This window comes from Rhynchophorus ferrugineus, unplaced genomic scaffold (genome assembly GCF_030347505.1).
Source record: "Rhynchophorus ferrugineus isolate W39M unplaced genomic scaffold, kcgeb_rfMv2 rfM8, whole genome shotgun sequence".
NCBI classification, from domain to species: domain Eukaryota; kingdom Metazoa; phylum Arthropoda; class Insecta; order Coleoptera; family Curculionidae; genus Rhynchophorus; species Rhynchophorus ferrugineus.
The window spans coordinates 38,016,960-38,038,133 of NW_027472587.1; the positions used below are offsets into that span (position 1 = coordinate 38,016,960).

General features: G+C 33.4%; 3 protein-coding genes across 6 annotated transcripts in view; 2 read left to right on the top strand and 1 right to left on the bottom strand.

Moving 5' to 3' along the window:
- The window catches only part of LOC143201210 (CDAN1-interacting nuclease 1), a 188,988-nt gene that overhangs the window by 1,397 nt on the left and 166,417 nt on the right, over nt 1-21,174 (bottom strand). Inside the window, exon 1 of one of the 2 annotated variants that reach the window (XM_076412130.1) lies at nt 51-179. The exons of the other annotated variant lie outside the window; for it this stretch is intronic. The gene's annotated coding sequence lies outside the window, so the exon portion shown is untranslated. Of the gene's footprint in view, nt 1-50; nt 180-21,174 lie in introns of those variants that run through there. 2 annotated transcript variants of the gene reach the window in all.
- On the top strand, nt 192-7,727 carry LOC143201213 (uncharacterized). 3 transcript variants are annotated; one of them, XM_076412136.1, is made up of 4 exons: nt 192-278; nt 2,919-3,011; nt 6,346-6,544; nt 7,522-7,727. In XM_076412136.1, exons 2-4 carry the CDS (start codon nt 2,931-2,933, stop codon nt 7,719-7,721), a joined length of 480 nt encoding a protein of 159 aa, XP_076268251.1. In that variant the 5' UTR covers nt 192-278; nt 2,919-2,930; the 3' UTR covers nt 7,722-7,727. The 3 variants fall into 3 exon arrangements, with proteins under 3 accessions (XP_076268251.1, XP_076268249.1, XP_076268250.1); XM_076412134.1 differs by lacking the exon at nt 192-278 and adding an exon at nt 571-706; XM_076412135.1 differs by lacking the exon at nt 192-278 and adding an exon at nt 2,727-2,865.
- Nucleotides 8,446-16,200, top strand: LOC143201212 (uncharacterized). The gene is made up of 7 exons (XM_076412133.1): nt 8,446-10,947; nt 11,102-12,674; nt 15,162-15,336; nt 15,432-15,535; nt 15,599-15,680; nt 15,731-15,885; nt 15,936-16,200. The coding sequence occupies exons 2-7, from the start codon at nt 12,609-12,611 to the stop codon at nt 16,137-16,139; spliced, it is 786 nt and encodes a 261-aa protein (XP_076268248.1). The 5' UTR covers nt 8,446-10,947; nt 11,102-12,608; the 3' UTR covers nt 16,140-16,200.

Here is a 21,174-nt window from a genome sequence, read left to right on the forward strand (position 1 = left end):
GATATGAGCGGACTAACAAAAATAAATATGTAAGGTTAATTATCGTTTACCGTAATACCAATTAAAATATGCAACCAATAATTCACTTGGTGAAATATTTTCAATAAATCATTTAATCATTTCCTCTATTGAATTTGTTGAAAAGTTTTCGCAACCTTTTAAATGATCAAAGTTGCTTTTAAATGAGTTTATTTTTATCTCAATCGGTGCTTCTGATTAAAAGAATGTTTTTGCAACAAAAATAAAGCCTGCACATAAAATAAAAATAACGAAAACAGGTATAGTATCTTATTTTGGCATCTGTGATTTTTTAAATTGTCGTAAATCATTTTCTTAATAGTAGTAATGGCAACATAAAAATCCTTGAACTTAAAACATCCTTGTTGATGTTGAAAAGAAATTTTTCTGAAAACATTAATTTTTGTTACAGCTAAATAACTTTTTTGAAATCTTATCTGCGCCTTGTTATATATGTGTTCGGTGTAACGTTAGGGAACAGTAAAAAATGTATTTGCGATCCTAGAGATAAACTGATAAACGAAATAACAATGACACCAAAATAGTATTTGACAGTTGACTATGCATTGTCAATGTTAAGCGTATATGTTTAGATTTGTGAATAAAATATCTTAAAATATACTAATACAAGAAAGCGATCTCGGGAAAGTCGATCGCCGTCCCAAGAAGAAAACCGAGATTGACGCAGGTAAACAATACAGATTTTTGGTGCAGGATACATGTTAAAAATCGCGATATATATTGTCGTGCGTTATTCGGCAATACCGCGAATCTGGTTTTCGTGGTCGTAGCATTTTTGAAATGTTCGACAGAAAGCTATTTTTATTTTTAACATTCTGCAGTAAAATGTTGTACGGCCATAATAAACTCGCAAGGCGGTTTACATTTATAAGCAAATAGTTTCGCATTTCAAAATTTATTCCAGTATTCCCTAAATATTTCCGCTACAATTTAATATCTGTACGAGATATTTGTCGTATCTGGCCAGCGGGTAGTATTAGTTAGGGATTTGTTTGTTTGCATTTTTATTATGACTCGGAAAAAACCGTAGACGCTTTAAATTATAATTGAGCTTTGTCTTCTTTACCTTGTTGATAATAAAATTAATGGTATTTTTTTGTAATTTTGTATCAATTTATCATGTTTACCTTGAAGAAATCTTATTTTATATGTTGTTTTTTGTTCTGGTTATTATATACTTGTATTATTTCAATTTCAAGAATCAATTTGTATTAATGTGGGTCTGGTAGAAATCAATAATCTATTGACACGGATGGGAAAGGGGCTCCTGATTAAACAACGAAAGTGTCACTCTCATTAATACTTTCGTTTTTTGTATATTAAGAAAGCACTGATTTAACATTGTCAATATTTCGGTATAATTCGCGTGGCCTTTGATATATTTGTTTCTTTTTCTGCAGTTTTACATTCTAGACATGTCTAATAGAGTCGTCAATAACGTGAAATGATTCGGCATTGATGAATAAATACGTACTTCTTGTTAAAATCAAAATTGTTGTTATTTATCGGTGTCAGATTATGAAATAAAAGTTCTCGGTAATGCTTGAAGGATATTCAGAACGTTTTCGGGAAAACTGTTGATGTTTCGCATGACTGGGTTATATATCCTGCTTATTGATATGATTTGGGTAATGAAATTAATTATTAGCTTATTATCAAATCATCTATGGAAACAAATTTCTTGTTATATAATATTTGATTCGATTCGTGGAGATATTTCTCTCTTCATAGATAGATCTTTCACATCTTCAAGAAAAGTTTAACGAAGTCTAATCGCAGCTGGGATGTTTCGAATCCTTTTGATTTGTATTGATAATTGTGAACTGAAATGTAAACTATTGATTTCTTTAATCCTCAATTTGTTTAATAAAAAATATGTTTGGCCATTCAGTGTTTCATTTTTACCTGATTCAAGAGGAGATTTAATACAAATAAAGCTCGTCTATAGCTCGGATATACTATAATTTACGAATTTTTAAAATTATCTTTTAAATTATCGTTTCTGTTTTATTAAAAGAATATTAATATAATTGCATTGAAGTTTTGAATATTTCTGAGTTTTTTTCAACAAACGTCGTTTTTGTGTGAGAAAAAGAAACTCTCCTGGCTTCACTAGAGCAACTCTTAGCAAATTAGAGCTATTTGTTATGGCGAATCCTTTTCCAAATTTGTCGAATTCAAATGGATAACTAAACAATTGATATATGAAATAAAATACCATCAGATTATGTAGATGTAACATAATTCGCACTGATTGGGGTTGATATATTTCGTAGTTTTGTTTTACAGGAAATCATCACTATCGGCTTAAATATGAAAATAAATACGTTTTTAATATATTAATCTTATTTCATTCGATAAATACATTATTTTGGTGCTTATTATTTACTATTATCATAACGTGGAGCGCGAGACGAACATCCCCGAAAGGTAGGCCGATCTGGCACGAGCAAGATGGCTTTTCTCACGTGTGCTATCAAATATCGTATATTAACTTTGCGAGTAGTACGCGTACAGAAAAAAAAACAACTGAGTATCGTCACAGTTCATCGGGTTATTGTTTTACGGTGTATAAAAAGTCCGTGGAGGTGGAATACGATTCTCCCACGTACCCGGTTCGATATGTGCATCGTATATTTAATTAGCTTCGTGAACGAACTTGCCCGTTGCCGCCGCCGCCGCCTCACAAAACTGGAATCCGAGTCAAGGATATAACACACCGCCGTCTTGTTTTCGATATGCGGATTGTTCTCTCCGCGCTAAAACCGTTCGAGAATTGGTTGGTGCTGTCTATCCGAGCGATTCTCGTCTGCGAATCGGCCGCTGGTGAACGGATCGCGCTTCTTTCGGACGTTGTAGTACACGATTAGTTTTTCCAGGTGCAGAGGAACATGGGCGAGAAGCAACAGAACACCGATAGGAGCGAGGATTCCAGGATGCTACACAGCCAACACGCCAGGATATTGAAGGAGGTTAGTTATTTACGTCATTTTTTTAAAGCTGATTGCTTGTATTTTCGTCATCCCGTCTCCGATAATTTGTCCTCCTCTCATGTTTAAACATGTATTACAACCTTCGTCCTTGACAATGACAAATGACATTTTCCTTTGTTGACTCGTAGTTGTTGCTCAGATTTCCTCGTCTCTTAGAGGTATTTTGATCTAGATGCCTAAGTGTTTGGCATATTTTAGAGTGGGACAAAAAAAGAAACGTTTATTCTTCATTGTATAGATTAGTTAGTGTAGTATTACAGTATTGTAGTATAAAGTAACTGAAACTAGTCTGTTCGTTATGTTTCCATACCTTGTACGAAACATTGGAAGACAATTTAAAGAAATCGCAAAATGGCAACTATTAAAACATTTTCACCTTCGTTTGTCGACTTTTCAGCTTTTTAAAAAATAGTTAATGCTTCTGGACACAGAAGGATACACAAAGAGAATTTATATAAAATTTCAAGTAAATTGTTTGTGTAGAACTGAAAGTGTCATGTTAATTATGTTGAAAAAAAGTTCTTTCAATTAAATAATCTGGCCTAGCTTCTATAGAAGCAGCAGAAGTTCGCAGTTTAGAGAAGACAAGTTTGATTCACTGTTGTTTTGAATCTTTAAGTATATGTGGAAATCTATTAAAATTAAGTATATCTGATTATATTATCTATTTTATCTAAATCTATATATTATAAATTAGTACATACTGTTGTACAAAAAAACAAATATCTTAGAATAAAACGTTTAAGAACTAAACTGAAAGAATTGTGGATTAATTTTTCAGTTTTTTTTGCAAATTCAATGCTTTATGGGCGAATATTCTGGATTACTGAATATTACTTTTACCATTTTACGTCCACCCTCATTAAAAGAGGTGGTCAAAAGTGCTCTTTGTTGCTGATAATTTGAATGATCATCAACTTTTTCCAAACTTCTATGATGATTTTGTTCGCTCCTAATTCTTCTCAAAGTTGCTGGAGGTTGAAAAGTTATTCTAAAACCTTTAAAACTAATTTAAAGGTCTTTAATATATCCTTTTTCAGTCATCATTTACTGTTTGTCAGATTCGAGATTTAATGTTACAGATATTCGTTCACATTGATAGTCTTGCTGAATGATGTGTTATAATGCAAAGTGCAAGAGTTTTTTGTTTTTCACAAATTTTGTATAACATTTTCAGCTATTTGGTACGCAACATTTCATTTGAAATTCCAAATTCAATGGCTAAATGCCATTTCTTTGTTCAAATCGCCAACACTCTATAAACGAATCGATAATTGCAGTGCCAATTTAGAGAAAAAACTAATTTTGACAATTTAAGCGGTATTTTCACATGATCAATTTTCTATACTGTTTTGACAGAATTTGTTTGATTATGTGCAATTCTTATTTTTTATTTCATTTTTCTCGCTTTATCGAATATTATTATAGTTTTGTATTAATTATTTGAACCGTAACTTTATGTTTTTGTTAGCGAGACTCTTATACATGTTACGGTATATTTTTTTAATCTTTGGTTTTGGACCAATTTTTTTTGACATACCATCGTTGCTAAAAAAATTAACGTCGTCGTTTGTCCGAAACCCACCGTCTAGATCCAAGTAATAAAATTACAAACCGTAACATTTAGTTTTTTTTTTCGGTAAGTCGACGTTTTATGTTAGGTAAACAAAAATCAGCTTCTATCAATAAAAAGGCGATAATTAATTTTAGAGCTCACATGACTTGCAATTACCATCAGCATGGTAAACAATGGCGTTTTGGTGTAAAATAGAATTTTATCCGATGTTGTTGATTTTGCAATAAATATATATTATACATCCATCCGCACAGTCGCCCAACCTTGTGGTTTACCATTGTAATTTTTATAGAAAAACTTGTAGGATAGTCGACTTCCTTAAGAATCAATCTGAACAGGTGTTAAAGCATCTTGAAAATCAACACAAATAGAAATGGTCATTGTTTTATATTTGGTCATGATATCATTACATGCCTTAAATAGGTTAACATTGATAACCACACTGCGCGACAATTTGAGAATGTTTTAAGGCAAAAAAAACCGTCTTATTTTACTTGCACTTGTTAAACGCAGCACTCATCTTGAAAATGACTAATTAGTTTTTGTTTAACTAGATATAGTAGCGTTTTTCTTGAAGATTTATCTTCGGATGTTATTATTACTAACCAAACTGTCACCTGCATAAATGTTTGGTTTTTGCAACTGTCTTGCATGAATCGAATGTTGAAATTATTACAGAATTTCCGGTTTGATGATTTGCAAGTCCACTATACTGCGTGAGTAAGTTCAACCGATAATTTCTGTGGTAAGATTTGTGATGAAATGACATCGTCGGGACATTATACAGCGGTTTATATCATATGGGCTATCAATGATGATCTTTCTTATTTAAATATGTCATTATGTATGAAATACAACATCATTCAAAGTTAGATGCCCACCAATTTTCAATGACTCTGTCTTGTGAATTTGACCGATACAGAGTAAACCCTATTTCACATTTTCAATAATGTAGTTCCCATTAATGGAAAAATTCTTTAAAAAATGTAGAGCATCATTGGAAAGCTTTAGGGGGGGAAATCACAGACGCACCCGGCAGTGTCTAAAAAGTAGATTGCAATGATTAAATATACAATATTAAACGAGACTTCACCTCCAGTTCCAGTTTAAATTTTATTTTCTTTACAGTGATTCTACACGTTAAAAGTAGTAGGTGTGTCCTATATATTTCTAATGAAGTACTTGTAGTCGCTGATGGTGATGTTGTTTATCGAAAGTTTCAAAAAAGCATGGATTAATAACACTGACATTCCAGCTTGTAGGTCCAGAGTTTAGTCCTACAACCCCCTTAAATCTTCTTTGTTCTAAGTCTTTGTTAACTAAGACGAACTTTTTACTTTTCCAATAATATCTAGATAATTTTCCTTCCAATGTTATAGTATTACATATATTTACGTTTATTGTATAATTGTATTACATAATTTTCAAATTTATGTGTTGATGACATTTGAATGATATCGTTTATTTTTGAGTTATCTTTACCGTCTTCGAGAGCTTGAGAAAGTAACATGGTATTTCAAAGGCCCTTTTTCTCTTCAGCTCGTGTAACGAGAACTAAAGCACAAGAAAGCAGGATGTGAAGATAACAGATGAAGATAGAGAAATAATATTCTTGAGCAGTACTATCTAACATTAAGTATTCATACCTTTAAATTTATTCGAGTTATACTTCTTGATGCATTAGTTAGGTATAATTATATTTCATCCTATGAGAATTTTTTCTCTCTTTCTTCACAGGAAGACGAGATTTGGATCTCCAGCGAGGACCTCAATACTGAAAACAGTTCAGACGACGACAGGTCGAGATCGAAGCCGATCTACAACAAGAAAAAAGTGAAATCGAAGTACAGGAAAAGGTCTACGCCCAGCATACACGTTCAACGACCTTCGGTGTCATCAGGTTCATCCTCGATGGCCGGCACCTCAGCAGCCTTAGGTTCGTAAACGATTATTCCATATGTATTGCGTTTGGTACGAGGGTGATTCTCGTTTAAGTTTGCCGTTCTTTGTACTAGCGATATTACGAAATGCCGATGATAAATCTGGATTGTTTGAGACCTTTTGAATCAATTGAAGGGAAACCACTCGGCGACGAATAAGCAGCTTTTTATTGCAAGAAGCTGCTGTTTTTCTATATTTGATATGTGTCGGATCATTGATAGACGGGATATTCACATTTTGATCTCGATAAAGTTGTATTTTTTCTTCAGTCAACATGTTACTATGATTAATGTTTGGGTTTTGTTACTTATTGACAATGTCCAATAACAGGTGGTATGCTGGCTTTATTTACAATTGTACAGACACAATTAAAGCAGATTGGAGTTTTATAAGTTTAGAAATACAAGTTTTTGCATCGATAAGTGACAATGGATGATATTTCTATCCATTACAACAAGCTTGAATCAAAAGGAATGTGAGCTGGGCGAAGAGCAGTCCATGAAAGATGTCCAAAGCGACTAAAAACTCACACCTCGTTGTACAAGTGCTATAAAATTAGATACAAGTACAGTGAAATTAGGAACAAACACTGTGAAGTTAGATATAAATTTTATAGAAGTATTTTGAAGTTAGATACAAGTACAGTGTAGTTAGTTACAAACGCTATGAAGTTAGAGGATAGTTAAACGGTTCTTGACTATGTTGCATGTAATAAAATAAATAAACATAAATGTTTTACAAAAAATTAGTGAGTTTGTTAAGGTATTATTGAATTAAATAACAAAATTTTAAAATGTACCAATCAGTTTTCAAGGGAGAAAGAAATTGTTGTTTTATGTTAAATTAGGCGTCGGACTGATTGAAAGAGATTGAGATTTTTTGGTGTCTCGTGACTGTCTAATTAGCTCAATATACTTCAATTCGGTTTTGTGTTGATAACTATTCACCATTGATTTCCTTATTTTAATCTAGATGAGAGGCTGCTGATGCCCGCACTGGACGATCCTCAGTCGAGGTCGGACGAATCGAGGACATCGGACGAAGAATGCACGTCCATCTCGTCGGAGCTGCTCGCAAAACGTCTGAGCCTGGACGATTGGAGACCAACCCGCGGATCTCTGAAAATCCAGTCGCTTGACGAGCCGTCTGCCGGTAGGTCGATAGAAGTATGAACTCCGTCCACCGTCCCTAGTTATTTGCCTCGTTTTGTTCTTTGTATATGTACATATATCTAGCAAAATTGCCTGGAATCAAGTTTCTTCTCGCGAAGAGACGGGTTTTGTTTTCTAGGAAGCAAATGTGATCGAGGATTCGAAACAAAATTACGTATATGTCTGTGTGTCGGGAAATGTTGGGTCCTCGAGTATTGTCAGATCTCGGAATAATTTCCGGAGGTCTTTTTTTCTATTGAAATTTATGATGTTGAAGCGCAACGTATTTTTAGATTAAACTTATTTTAATTATTTTTGGGTTGTTTTTTTTAACCTTTTCCACAAATAGTTTTCGTCCTGCAACACTCTCTATTTATATGGTTTTGTTTGATATAAGTAGTAACTTTGAAGCTTCTTTCAGATGATTTGAAACGACTTATTTTAGTCAAAACGTTAGCTACGAGTTTTCCCATTTTTTCCTGCGACATTGATTAAATTATCGATCCAATGTAGGATTTCTTCATCAGAAGTGAAATGCTGCTAGATGCTTTAAATTATGCAATTTTACATTGCTACAAGAGTTTACTCGTAGAGACGCCTGGAATTCGCAGTAAGATTTGATTTTGCCACGTTGCCAGTTCTTGTAAATATATATATATATATATATATATATATATATATATATATATATATATATATATATATAGAATATATTTTCTTGGGAATATATTCTATATATAATAATTTAAGGAATATATTCTTATAGAATATATTCCTTAAAATTCTAGTTAAAATTTTAATACGTTTAATGGTATAAATGTCATCTTCTACAATATATATGAAAATTAATATCAGGAACCTTTCATAAAAATATTTAATTTTGAAATATTTTTTAATAGGAGATAATTATAGGAAAGTAAAACAATCTGTACAATAAAAAATATAATTTGTTTATCTGTATATAAACATTACAATAACAAAACAAAACTAATTTTTATATAAGTATGTCTATATATCTATTGGATTCAACCTCTTGATCTCTTGTAAATGGCAACGTTGCAGAATGATACGGAAACGGTCGAAATTTACCGAATGTCGACTGGGCATTACTCAAAGTAGCCATTACTTACATTGATGGTGTCTTTTTTCACTGGAAGTAACTTATTTGTAAACCTAATATTAATGGAGCAGTTTCCTTGAATTCCCGGAAGAGATATTCGAGAAAGGTTACCGAGCAAAAGACCAGATGATCTGGTGGATGCGACTGGTTGACCAACGCTCCAGGACTCCAATAGGCCTAATATGAATCAATACGGATTAAGGATGTACTGTTAAAACTGAGTTATATCGAATTGCAAATCAGTCAATCGATTATTTAAACAGTATTCCTGAACATAATTCCAATCGTTGGGAATAATAAACTGTATTTCTAGCTATTTTTAATTTTTTAAGTTGTGTTTAAATCATCCTGCCGTATGAACTCGGCGGAAATTATAGATTCTCATTAATTTATGTAGCGTCGGGTTTGATGTACAACACGTGATGTAATCGGAAATCTACCGAATTACTGTATTTTCGAATATACGAGGGTTGTACGGTAAGTGCCTGGCTTTGATTGAAGGAAAATAATTTTTGTATATAAATCTTTTTTTTTTCAGTGTAATTACATTTCTGTTTTATAGTCAACGTTCATTCAGGATTTTTTGTCTATCCTAGATCTATCATCGTCACATTTTTAACTAGCTTTTATTAATTAACAATACAGCATTCTTCAACAAACCTCCTCACTATTAGTGATTTATATTTCAAATAGTTTATGATTTCGATTCTCTATGATCTCTAAGGGCCGGTTTCCTCATAGGAGCCTATGAGGATTTCGTTCATATTTCATTCAACAAATCATCGTAATCTGTGTCTTTAGATTTGTTTCTCAACTGTACATTGATTGTTGCATATTAAGCGGAACAATCTCGGATATAATTTGTCTTAAGCATAGCATGTGAAAGACACTAAGGTTACAGGTATTGGACTGTAGCAGTGTCCAAGATTCAGAGCCTTACACAAGAAAGGGCAAAATGAGCAATCGGAGAAAACAGTTTTTTAGTCTAGATTGCAAAAATTATTTTCTTCCACACGTGTATCTTAGGGAAGCTAAGGAATTCTTCGTTGATTCGTGAAGAATACTCGAAGCTTCGGCATTTATATCAGTCAAAAGTTTTTGGCCTTATCTGAATGCCATGTCTCTTTTTAAGTGCTTTCCTCGTTTGTGCTCACTGCTATGCTGACACAAAATAGCCATAGCCACACCACAGGTGGCATTTGAATTATTTATGTATTCAATATATTCGATATATTATATACTAAAAACAGTTCAAGCTTTAGGTACCCTAATGAATCTAAGAGTACATTTTTTTCATCTCTATCTCGACTACTTTCCGGAAATGAACAAGAATGAACGACACGTTTTAACATACAGCTTTTGCATTTCAACGTCAACTACGTTTCACCGTCGCCCGGTACCCGATTCGAACTCCATCATCCGCTAATAAACTTAATAGGTGCTAAAAGTTGTAAATCGTGATAAAATATGCACTTTTAAATCGAATGGTTTGAATTATAAACGTTGGATGTTATAAACAAATATACTAGGTGTGTTTGCAAAACCAATTAGATAGATGAGACGTATATAGGAGGTCCGTGTTAAGAAAACATTGATACAGAACGTTTGTGGACAATAAGCGATGAAATTTTGAACATAAATATAAAGAGTACATATCGTAATTAGTAGAATAATGATAAGTGATATATCAGGATTTAAAAACACCAAATATTTCGGTTGTCAATAATAGAATATTGAAGATTATAAATCATAATAGTTTAAAGTATTTCAATATTACTCTGGATTTTACATTAGTAAATACTACCCACTAGGGTGAGATATTTGAGGATTCTGCAATAACACTGCCATATGTAACAATATAAATACTGAACTGTAATAGTTGTTTGTGAACAAAACAATGATTGTGACTAATAGCGATGTCTTGATGAAAGCTAGTTTGACGGACAATGTTTAGACTTCATACAGTAGCATTTAACAGATGTATTTATGTTCGTCTAATATTTCACTTTCTTTGTAAACATTTTATTCTAAATCTTACTCTAAAATTTATATGTATTTATTAGATTGGACGACGTTAAACGTTTTAGTTTACGCACTTCACTATCATGTTGCACATTTATCTGATTAGTAAGCACACTGTGACACTAACACTCTTAGAGTACTTAACATTAACATTGTGAATTACAGTTGTTGTTGGTTCTAAAGGGATATATGCTGTATCACTTCATTAAATAATTAAACGTTTTAGTCTCACTATCATGTTGCACATTTATCTGATTAGTAAGCACACTGTGACACTAACACTCTTAGAGTACTTAACATTAACATTGTGAATTACAGTTGTTGTGGGTTCTAAAGGGATATATGCTGTATCACTTCATTAAATACGTAGTATGGATCATCAATAATGACACTCAACACGTTATTTTGGAAGCATTGAATGAAGGCTATATTAGATTTGCTGGCAGTACCTCATAGTTGGATTTCTTATGACTAAATAGGTCTGAGAATTGATTTATATAGTAATACCGTGTTATCTAATGATAACCTGGATTTACGCTTTAAGATTAAGTGCGAGTTATTTTTTGCAAGTATGTGCTCTTGCCAGGATCTTAAAGTAAGTTGTGCATCGGTCTAGATGCATGCCAATGTTTTTAGCACCCTCTGTCTAGGGTATTTGACAATTAATGATATTCACTGGTCGACATGTTCTACGCAAGGTAAAATTTACATGGGCAGATTTTGTTCCATTTGATTTTTATTTAGGTGTATTTGGAGGTGGATGCTGTTATTGGATCTTTGTGTGATGCTAGGATTGCCGTGCCGTCTGCATATGTTGTGTAGTGGATTTCGTGGTCAATATATTAGGTGAATATAGGAGATACAATATCGAACCCAGTACACTATTTTGTGGAACTCTTGAATTTAATCAGTGTAACCCAGTGTATTCATCGTCTTTTTTATAGTGAAATTTGTATCTGTAAGATAAGATTTTAGTAAATAAAAATGAGGATGAGGGAGACATTTTATTGATAGATCATATTCAGGAGTTTTTTACAGTTAATCTCTTCATTATGATTTTTAAAATTTCTTTAATAGTAATTTTCTCATGCGGTAGGTTTATTTGAGATGAAGAATTTAGGAAGACGGTAATATTATTTTTTTCATCTTTAGATAGGTAAGACTGTAGAGGCATAAACACATTCGGCCTAAATGTGAATTTTGTGTTCATTTTCGTGATTGTTGATTACTTTCATCATGCTTGTTTAATAATAGCGATAAGTTATAAATAAATATCAAACCAACTATGGTATTTCATACAATTGTTCATTTCCTTTTAAGAAAAACTGATAACAACTTCAAATTAATGTTCTAAACTGTCGCTAATGAGTTCTAATTCGTCGCAGTTGTCGTATTTCTGGATATTGTATACTTCCTGTTTCGTGACCTTCAACGAATTCTAAAGAAAATTATTACTTTATCGGGAGCTCATGTTATACCGCGTAAATAGTCGACGGATTTCGGACGGACGTAAACGCTGATTACATCCGGCCGATACTTATCCACTTTTATCCCGTTTTAATGAAATTTTAATAATACAACCCTCCCCTCCCTCGATAGATAGCCCAGTCGTCTCTAGAAACTTTTACGACATCGTGCTGGGTAAGCTGCGATCCCTAAAAAGTTGCCCGTCTCTGAAATCCGTCCGGCGAGCGACGCTCCAAGAAAAAGAAACATCGAAACTGGCAAGGAAAACTTTCAAGTTCTTGAAGAGTACGCCGGAAGTGATGGCCACCCTCGACTTCATCGAGAATTTGAACCGACAGATAAAGAACAAGATCGCTCAATATAAGGTATCAATTTTACATGAGGGGTACAGTTTTACCTAAACTAGACACTTCTCTGGCATTGAGCGCATTCAGTCTTTTTCGGAGCTGCCCGCTGTATCTTTGTCCTAAAAGGTAGATTTCGTCACAGAAGTATGTGAGGAATTCGTTCACTTTTTATTCGATAGACATATCCAAACCGTTCGTTGGCAGGGCATTGATAATTCTCAATTTATGTGCTTCTGCAGTATGCATTATATCGTTAAGAAATATTTTTAATAGCACATCTTTCAATACTAGCAGTAGAATAGCTCCTGAAAGTAAGCAGCAAAATATCTTGCTTCGTTTTCATATTGAGGGATATTATTTTCTAATCATTTTTAGTGTTCTTCAAGGCATCTCCTAAATTGGTTGCTATTTTCGTATTTTTTATCTTTAATTCCGGGTATTCTGGATTGGCGACCTCTATTTTGGTCCACACTGTGAACAGGAAAACTCTAATAAATTCTTTTTTCGATTATATGCGAAACACAATTGGTCAATTGTTGAATGATTACTTTTAAATTCACATTAATCAACCAGATTAATGTTGGTGGTTAATGGTTTCATATCCACCACTAAGTGGAAAGTATTTGACAAATAATGTCCGTCCATCTTCCGCCTTCCTTGCAAATCGTCGAGATTTGGCTCTTTGGATTTTTTAACTGCCCTCCAAAGGGATTAGTGACTATATATATACATACATATATATATATATATATATATATATATATATATATATATATATATATTTATTTATTTATAATAACACACTATATATGCTTTATTTTTAGGAGCTCTCTAATATTTTTGGGCGGGTTTTCCCCGATATGTGTATATTTTAAATATCAGAAAGTTAATCAGAAACAATTTTGATTCCGTGTCCAGTTGTTCATTTCTTTTTAATGCAACATGCAGGTTACTTGTATTGTTTTACATCTGTTCTAAATCCATTCTAATCTGCCCATTTGGTCGTCAGTGATTGATAGATGGATTTATTGATAATAGTCTCGTTTATCGTCAAGATAATTGCAGAATGATCTAAGAATATATTATAATTGTCTTCAATACTGATATAATTGGATGATATGCTTTTTTTGATATGTTTGAAAGAAACTTGATCTCAGTTGCAGTTATATTAAACCATCAATTTATAAGGCAATACTTCTAGCATGCCAAACATTAGAAACTTGCAATCAAGTGTGTCACACCTTGTGAAAGACTGAACGACATATCAAAGAAATATAAAATGATAAACATAAAATAAATATGCATACCAACAAAATAACACCATTCTAACCATGAACTCACATAAAATAAAACGAAAACATAATTCGGATATTAACATGCATACAAATGATTCATCCATATATTTAAATTTTGCCCAATATTACCGCAAAAAATATACATAAACTAAACTATGATCAGTGTTTATCGCTGCCAGATAAATATAGCCGGGAATCTATTAAAATATATACAATTGAATAATAAATATGAGCGAAAAAAACCAGCAAACCAACATTCTAATTTCTATAATAGAATCTTGATGGATCCGAAGCCAGAAAAAAACCACCGACCATCAAAAACGAGATTCTTTTAAAACTGATAAACAACATTCGAAAGTTTAATTGTCGGAAGATTATACCGGCTTATTGCCTAAACGTACCAAAGCACTGAAGACGATGTTTAGTTCTGACCGTCAGCTTTTTCCATCAAAGCACAGAGGTTTTTCAATTAAAATCAAATCGTTTGAACGAGTGTAAGTTAACATTTTGATTGCATTGTATTTTTGTCAATTATTGCTTTGGGATGCTCCTAACTTCATTGACAGCAAAATAATCCAGAATGGGGAAATAAAGTTTAAAGTTATGATCATGTGTTATTTTTGAGTATTACTACTTTGAGGTTCTTAATCAAATAATTTGAGGAAAAGAAAATGGAAAAAGCATCACTAGACTTATCAAAAAAAAATCTGTCATTATACGTTTTCAGTTACGTTCATGTGTCAAATGTCATATTTTAACTGTCAATCATCAAAAGTGCGCCGTCAACACGTTAGGTGACACTACATATACTAGGACGATTTTACGTACTTTAATAAGATTGACTATACTAGAAAAACAAAGGAAAAGTTTGTTTCTTTAACGTGATGTGAATCACGGTCTTTAGCAGAGTGAAATCTGCCGAGTGTCACGTGACCGCAATTATGGCGATATTCATCTTGCGAAAAAGGTCATTAAATTAAATCGTGCATATAGATCATCGTTTCTACGTTGGACAGATCAAGGCGATTGATAATTTACATATCAGAAGTCGGGTTCGACACTGGCTGTTAGGAAATTTTGGTGAATCCTTGCCAATACTTACCTAAACGAAATATTTTCGTCAGTGATACTAGGGTTAGTCAAAAAGTGCTAAATTGTTAGGCAACGAAATATATACTTATACATGTCATCAAAGCCTTTCCTATTTCAGTTGGAAAGAGCCGAACGACAACAAGCCGAATTTGAGATGTGCAAAGATATGTTCGAGAATAAGTTGGCCGTGGAAAAAAACACGGACGTTTTTCTAACAATGTGCGATTTCGAGAACAGATTAAAACACTTCAAAGAACAAGCTAAAAATACTGAACCCTCCGTATACTGTGATGGTAATTTAGCTTTTTATATAGAAACTGTTATAAAACATTTATTATGGAAAAATTGTGAAGGATTAGGTGGTTATGCAACTACATTTCCATTACAGATAATCAAGTAAACTCAGTTCAAAATATTAAGTCAGAAAATGAGCCTGAAACATGTGAAAATATGAGATCAATGTCTGTTAATTTTATTCAGAGAAATTTTAATGTGAGTCTACGAAAAGTCTAATTAGTGGATACAACGATATTGATCAAACAATTGTCGTTTTAGGCAGCCAGGCAGGGTATGATGTCTGGTTACTCGTTGACTGACGATCAAAAAAAGAAAATCGAGGATATGTTAAAAGATATAGGTAATAATATTTTTTATGTTATAAACACAAATTAAAACAGTGTATTTCAGATACTTTTCAGCTAGAAGATGGTGAACTTTCGACCGATAACAACGTTCAGGAGAACATGAACACTGCCCAGGATGACTCAGAGTGCAACGAGAATGCTTTCGTTATTCCTGAAGACGATAGATTCCGAATAAATGAAATTAATAATGAACTGGAGGTACCTTCACCATAAATAATAAAAATTTTAATTTAATGATTTTCTTATAGAGAATGGTTTTGGAGAGACAGGATGGCAATACAATGTCGGAATCGGGCGTGACTGTTGTTAAGGATGACGAATACTGGAAACAGTTCATTGTTGAGAGTACCTTAAACGATATAGACAAGAAACTGGCTCAATTGCAGGAGAGTTATTTGGAGGATGAGCTGAAACTTAGAAGTTTTTCGCAAATAAATAATGAAGTGATTTAGTTAATTAATATGTTGAATGTATTAATTAATTCATATCTTAATAAATTAATCGTAAATAATAGGCATATCTATTAATGTACTTTTTTTTTTTTTGCAAAATTCGAGTAGTAATATATTTAGATACTGTCGCCTTCGCCATTTCGATAATGTGTAAAAACGAAGACCGTGGTCCGTGGCCAGTAACGGAGCCCATGTTAATCAGTAGATGCAGATAAATCCAAATAGACAGGATAAAAATTTGGTAAAAAACAGGTTCTAAAATATGTTTGTGCCTTATTGTACTTATGCAGTGCCAAGTTTCCTCCAATTAAACATTTTTATTCATTTATTTGCAGTGTTTTTGTAAAAGTAAAATATTCAAACATTTTATATAAAAAACATAGTTTTTTCTTTATGTGCTATTTTTTGTGTGTTTATTTCTTTATATAATATTTTTTTCATTTAACAAATATCGTGCTTAATAAAAAATATATAGTAATTTGCTCTCTTTACTTGTCATAATAGTTTTTAATTGAAACTGTCAGTTAATTATTTATATTAAAATATTTATGAAAAATATGACAGACTATATTTTAAAGGATAAGTAAGCCCAACGTATAAAAGTTTCGTATAAAGTAACGAATGACTATTCGAATTGTCTTGCCACCCATCACATAATACATATCTGGCACCCAGTGGCTACCCTTTATTTACAAGTCTCAAAAGAAATAGTAAGGAACGAGGTTTAATTTAAATAAAAAAAGTAATTTTCGTAACTGAGGCCTGTTTTAAAAGCAAATACAAATCGTTCTACAAAAAATGGTATACACAATAGAGTGTCGTTGGACTTGAAAGTATTACTCTTAATGAATTAATTTGAATATTGCCTAAAATATTTTTTTTCGCTTTATTACATAAACCCATGGATTAGTTATTAAGTGATGTATTATAATATAGCGCCTTCATCATTTTGAAATTATTTAATCTATTTAATTTTAATCCTAATTAAAAATATATTAACCAGCTTTTAGTGATTCTAATAATAATATTTCTCACAAATACTAGATGAAAGTACTCCAAATATATCTCTTAGTAGTTAAACGTTGCTTTATTACGATTTTAATTCCCTCTGTGGTCTGGTTTTCGTTTAACTTTTTCGCCTTCGCCAAACAGTTTTTAATTAACTTTTAAAATCCGTGAGACAAGTAAAACCCTACTCCTGTTCTCTTTGACGGTCGACTGGTGAAATGGGCGCGTCAAACGAATACAAAAAAATGTTTTCCTCCCTTTGGTCGTGAAACAGCGACTGAAAAATTACTGAAATTTACGAGGGATTTTCAAAACTGTATTGTCGTCTGCTTTTATTACATTTTTATTTTTACTAATTCACGCAGATAGTGATTACTAAAGAGAAGAAATATTAATTTATTCGCCGTTGCTTTCTTTTCGACAATAGAATTGATACTATATTTGCAAATATTTTAAAATTATGTTTTGCAAGGGGGTAAGGAAGGCCGTTTCGACCTGGCCAGCGATGAATTGGAACTCATTCTAGCGGATCAAAGACTGGATGACCCCCCTTCTTTCTGGCGTGTCTCAGACGCCCAGGCGTGTCTCAGGTCTTCCAGAAGACCTAACCGCTCCCATCAAGTCCTACATATCGGACAGATCTTTTCAGGTCAAGATCAGGAAAACACTTCCCAGTCGAAAACAAATCGATGTTGGCGTACCTCAAGGTTCCCCGCTGGCCCCAGCCTTATTTAACCTCTTTATTTTAGATCTGCCAATAAAAGAACACATGAACGTTTACAGAAGCAGCTCGATCATGCGGTCAAGTGGTTCAATTTCCGTAGGTTGCAAATCAACCCCCTGAAAACCCAAGCCATCATTTTCTATAAGAAGCATTACGCACTGCGCGTTTCGCAACTTAACATCGACACCGCAATAATTCTATGGCTGGATAACGCTACTTAGGTCTCCACTTCGACCGACGGTTCGGTTGGCGATCCCCAATCCAGAAGGCAATCCAGAAAGGTTTGGGAATAGTAAACCTACTATCTTCTCTGATGTGCCCTTCTAGCAGACTTCTCATCTCCATCAAATGCTTATTTTACAAGATGTTAATTCGGTCCGTACTTCTCTACGGATCGACTGGTCTACTTCAAGTTTGTTACATCCAATCAGGTGAAACGGTTTCAAGTTTTCCAAAATAATCTCCTCGGGAGAATCTTCAAAATTCATAGGGAAATTGACACTTCAGAAATCAAGCACTTCATATCTCAATCATTCCACAAACAACAACTCAGCTCAAGTTCTTCTGAAAACGCGCTTATTCGCGAGCTGGTCGACATGACAGCTTAGCACCGCGTCACCGCTAACCTCCCCCTTTTCCAGGCTGAAACGACCTCATCCATCGCTGCAGGAATAACTTTTGCCCCCATACGACAGCATCCAGTCGTGTGTTAACTCAAGTTCGCGAATCACTAGAACCGCCGGGTTTTCGTGCCCAATAACGGCTGCTCGAATAGCGGGTGCCATGTCCCCAAATTTAATGCAGTAGCAGTAGCGATCCACATGGGTCAACTGTGAGGCAGTTTTCCAGTTTTCCAGTGCATTGGTAAGCCCAGAGGCAGTCCCACATAACCCGGTCTAACTTGACACTCCAGGGCAAGTCTCCGCGACCAGGTATGCGTCATGCATTTCACCGCCTGGTTTTAGGCCGGAACAAAAAAAATGATTGAAGCAATTGTTGGATGTTTTGGTATAAAAATGGAATATTCTGTTCTGTGAATAATTCAGACATTATTTCGAGGACAATTTCAGCTTAGATAAGGTTAATGTATTTTTATATTTTATGACTAATTATGAAATCAATTGAGGTTTATGTTAGTGGAATACAATTCGAAGGTGCCCCGTACTTCGGTCGGGAAGCGAGTCCATTCACAAAATATTATCCCTCCTTTGGCTCGGGACTGGAGCATGAAGGCGAGCGGATCCCGGTCTGTATGCTTGGCGTAAATAATTTTTCGAATTTATTCGCCGGTTTTTACCCGTAATTTCGGGCTCTTGACGTCTCTCCCCCAATCTCGACGATCATTAAGAGGATTTGAGAGACAATGGCGCGTACAAAAGGGAAATTATACACTATCGTACATCTGTGCCTTGGCTTTTCTCTTTTGCGATCGCTTCATCGAGCTCGCCCCAGTTTATAAAAGATTTTCTCTCCTTTACGTTCACTTGTCATCTTACCTCCCTCGTTTGGAATGGTTTTTTTTTAATTCGAATCTAGTAAAATGAGGGGTTTGATGGTGATTCGTGTTATTTCAATTGAGAGACATTCTAAAGATTAAAAATCTTTGATTCTCTCTCTCTTATGTTAAAACAAGATCAGACCACCAAACATATGTTAAATCTTCTCAAATTAAATCATATATCAAACACATATAAGTCAAATTTAACGCGAAAAAATAAAGTGGAATTATTGTTTTATTGTATTAAATAGTTAGTTCTTAGTATTAAATGTAGTGACATTAGCTGTCATACGAGCCAGTTGGAAAATAATATTCTGATCAAAATACTTATTAACAATATGAAAATGTTAAAAATATGGATAAGAATATACATGGCTGGTGAATACGTGGAAATATGGATCGTCTTTTGTTAATAGCCTAAACGCTTTTTCTATGTCGTTTAGAATGGGAATTGAAATCAATTATATTATATATAGAGATACTACAATATGTTTATTACTTTTTGCTTTATAGTCATACATGTCGTTTAGAAAATACTTATTTATCTTATCGTGGATGTTATTTATTGGACAACAGTAATACAATTACTTTTCCTTTCATACTTGTTGGTATAACTTCCATTATTATAATTAGAATTGACATGTTGACATGTTTCAAGAAATGTAATAATAATATTTATAAGTCGGCTTGCTGGCGCAGTGGTAAGGGCGATGGGACAGTCCTCCTACTGTTGCGATAGCCGCGGATTCAAATACTGCTGGGACATGGTCGTAAATTTATGTTTGTGTTTGTTTGAAATTTATGAATGTTCTAGGCAAGAGTGTAAAATCCGACAAGGAAAATGATCCCAGTCACGCCAGTAACCAGGCTGGGTAAGACTGGATGTCTTCTGGGATGATTTCTAAAGTTGGTCACTCGCCAGTCGGTAGGCTTAATGCTGAGGACCGTGGTTCAGAGCCCACATTAAACTTTAGGCCCAGTCCAGAAAAAAACCCATAGTTGGTAAAAGTAGATTTTAAAATATATAAAAAAAATATATATAATATCTTGAAAATTGTTTAACTATGTAGGAGGTAAAATTTTTGTTCACGTTTTAGTGACACTTTTCTACAATTTTTTAAAATAATTTATTAACTTTCCATTAGCAAGGCTACTCCGTCGTCCAAGATTTAGACATCACTAAGATCGAAATAATCATTTCTAAATCGTTGGAATCAATAATTCGGCATCGATTCACGAAGAACGCGACCTAAATGTCTTAATGGATTTCCCTTTAGAATTATTTTTTCATTGTTAGTATAGAATGGAGCTCTGAAATGTTGTTTCTCAAACTTTTAGAAATAAGTCTATTTTACCTAATAATGATCGTATTCTTATCAAAGAACTATATTCTTGTAGAAAGGAGATTAATAAATTGCCTAAAATATGACGAACGTTGTACATTCAGATAGAACAAGTTTGTAATAAATTTTGGCTGTTTTGTATAAGCAAATATAAAATTTCTATAAAATATAGTGAATTCGTCAACTGGGGATTAAGTATGTGAATTATAACAGTAATAATAGTATCAGGTGAGTTTTTGATAAATCAGTTGCAGTTAATTTCACAAAAAAATCATGAAAAATTATATTGATAGCTACTGGATATTGGGATAATATAAGGTTGATGAAGAAATTTCAGTTCCTTTATATTTTATTTTAAATTTATATAGAGATCGATGACTCTTTGCCACGGTATTGGTTACAAGCCGCTCTTGAAGCTGTACACCATTCAGAGATTTTATAGATACCAGAACAAATGGTAGC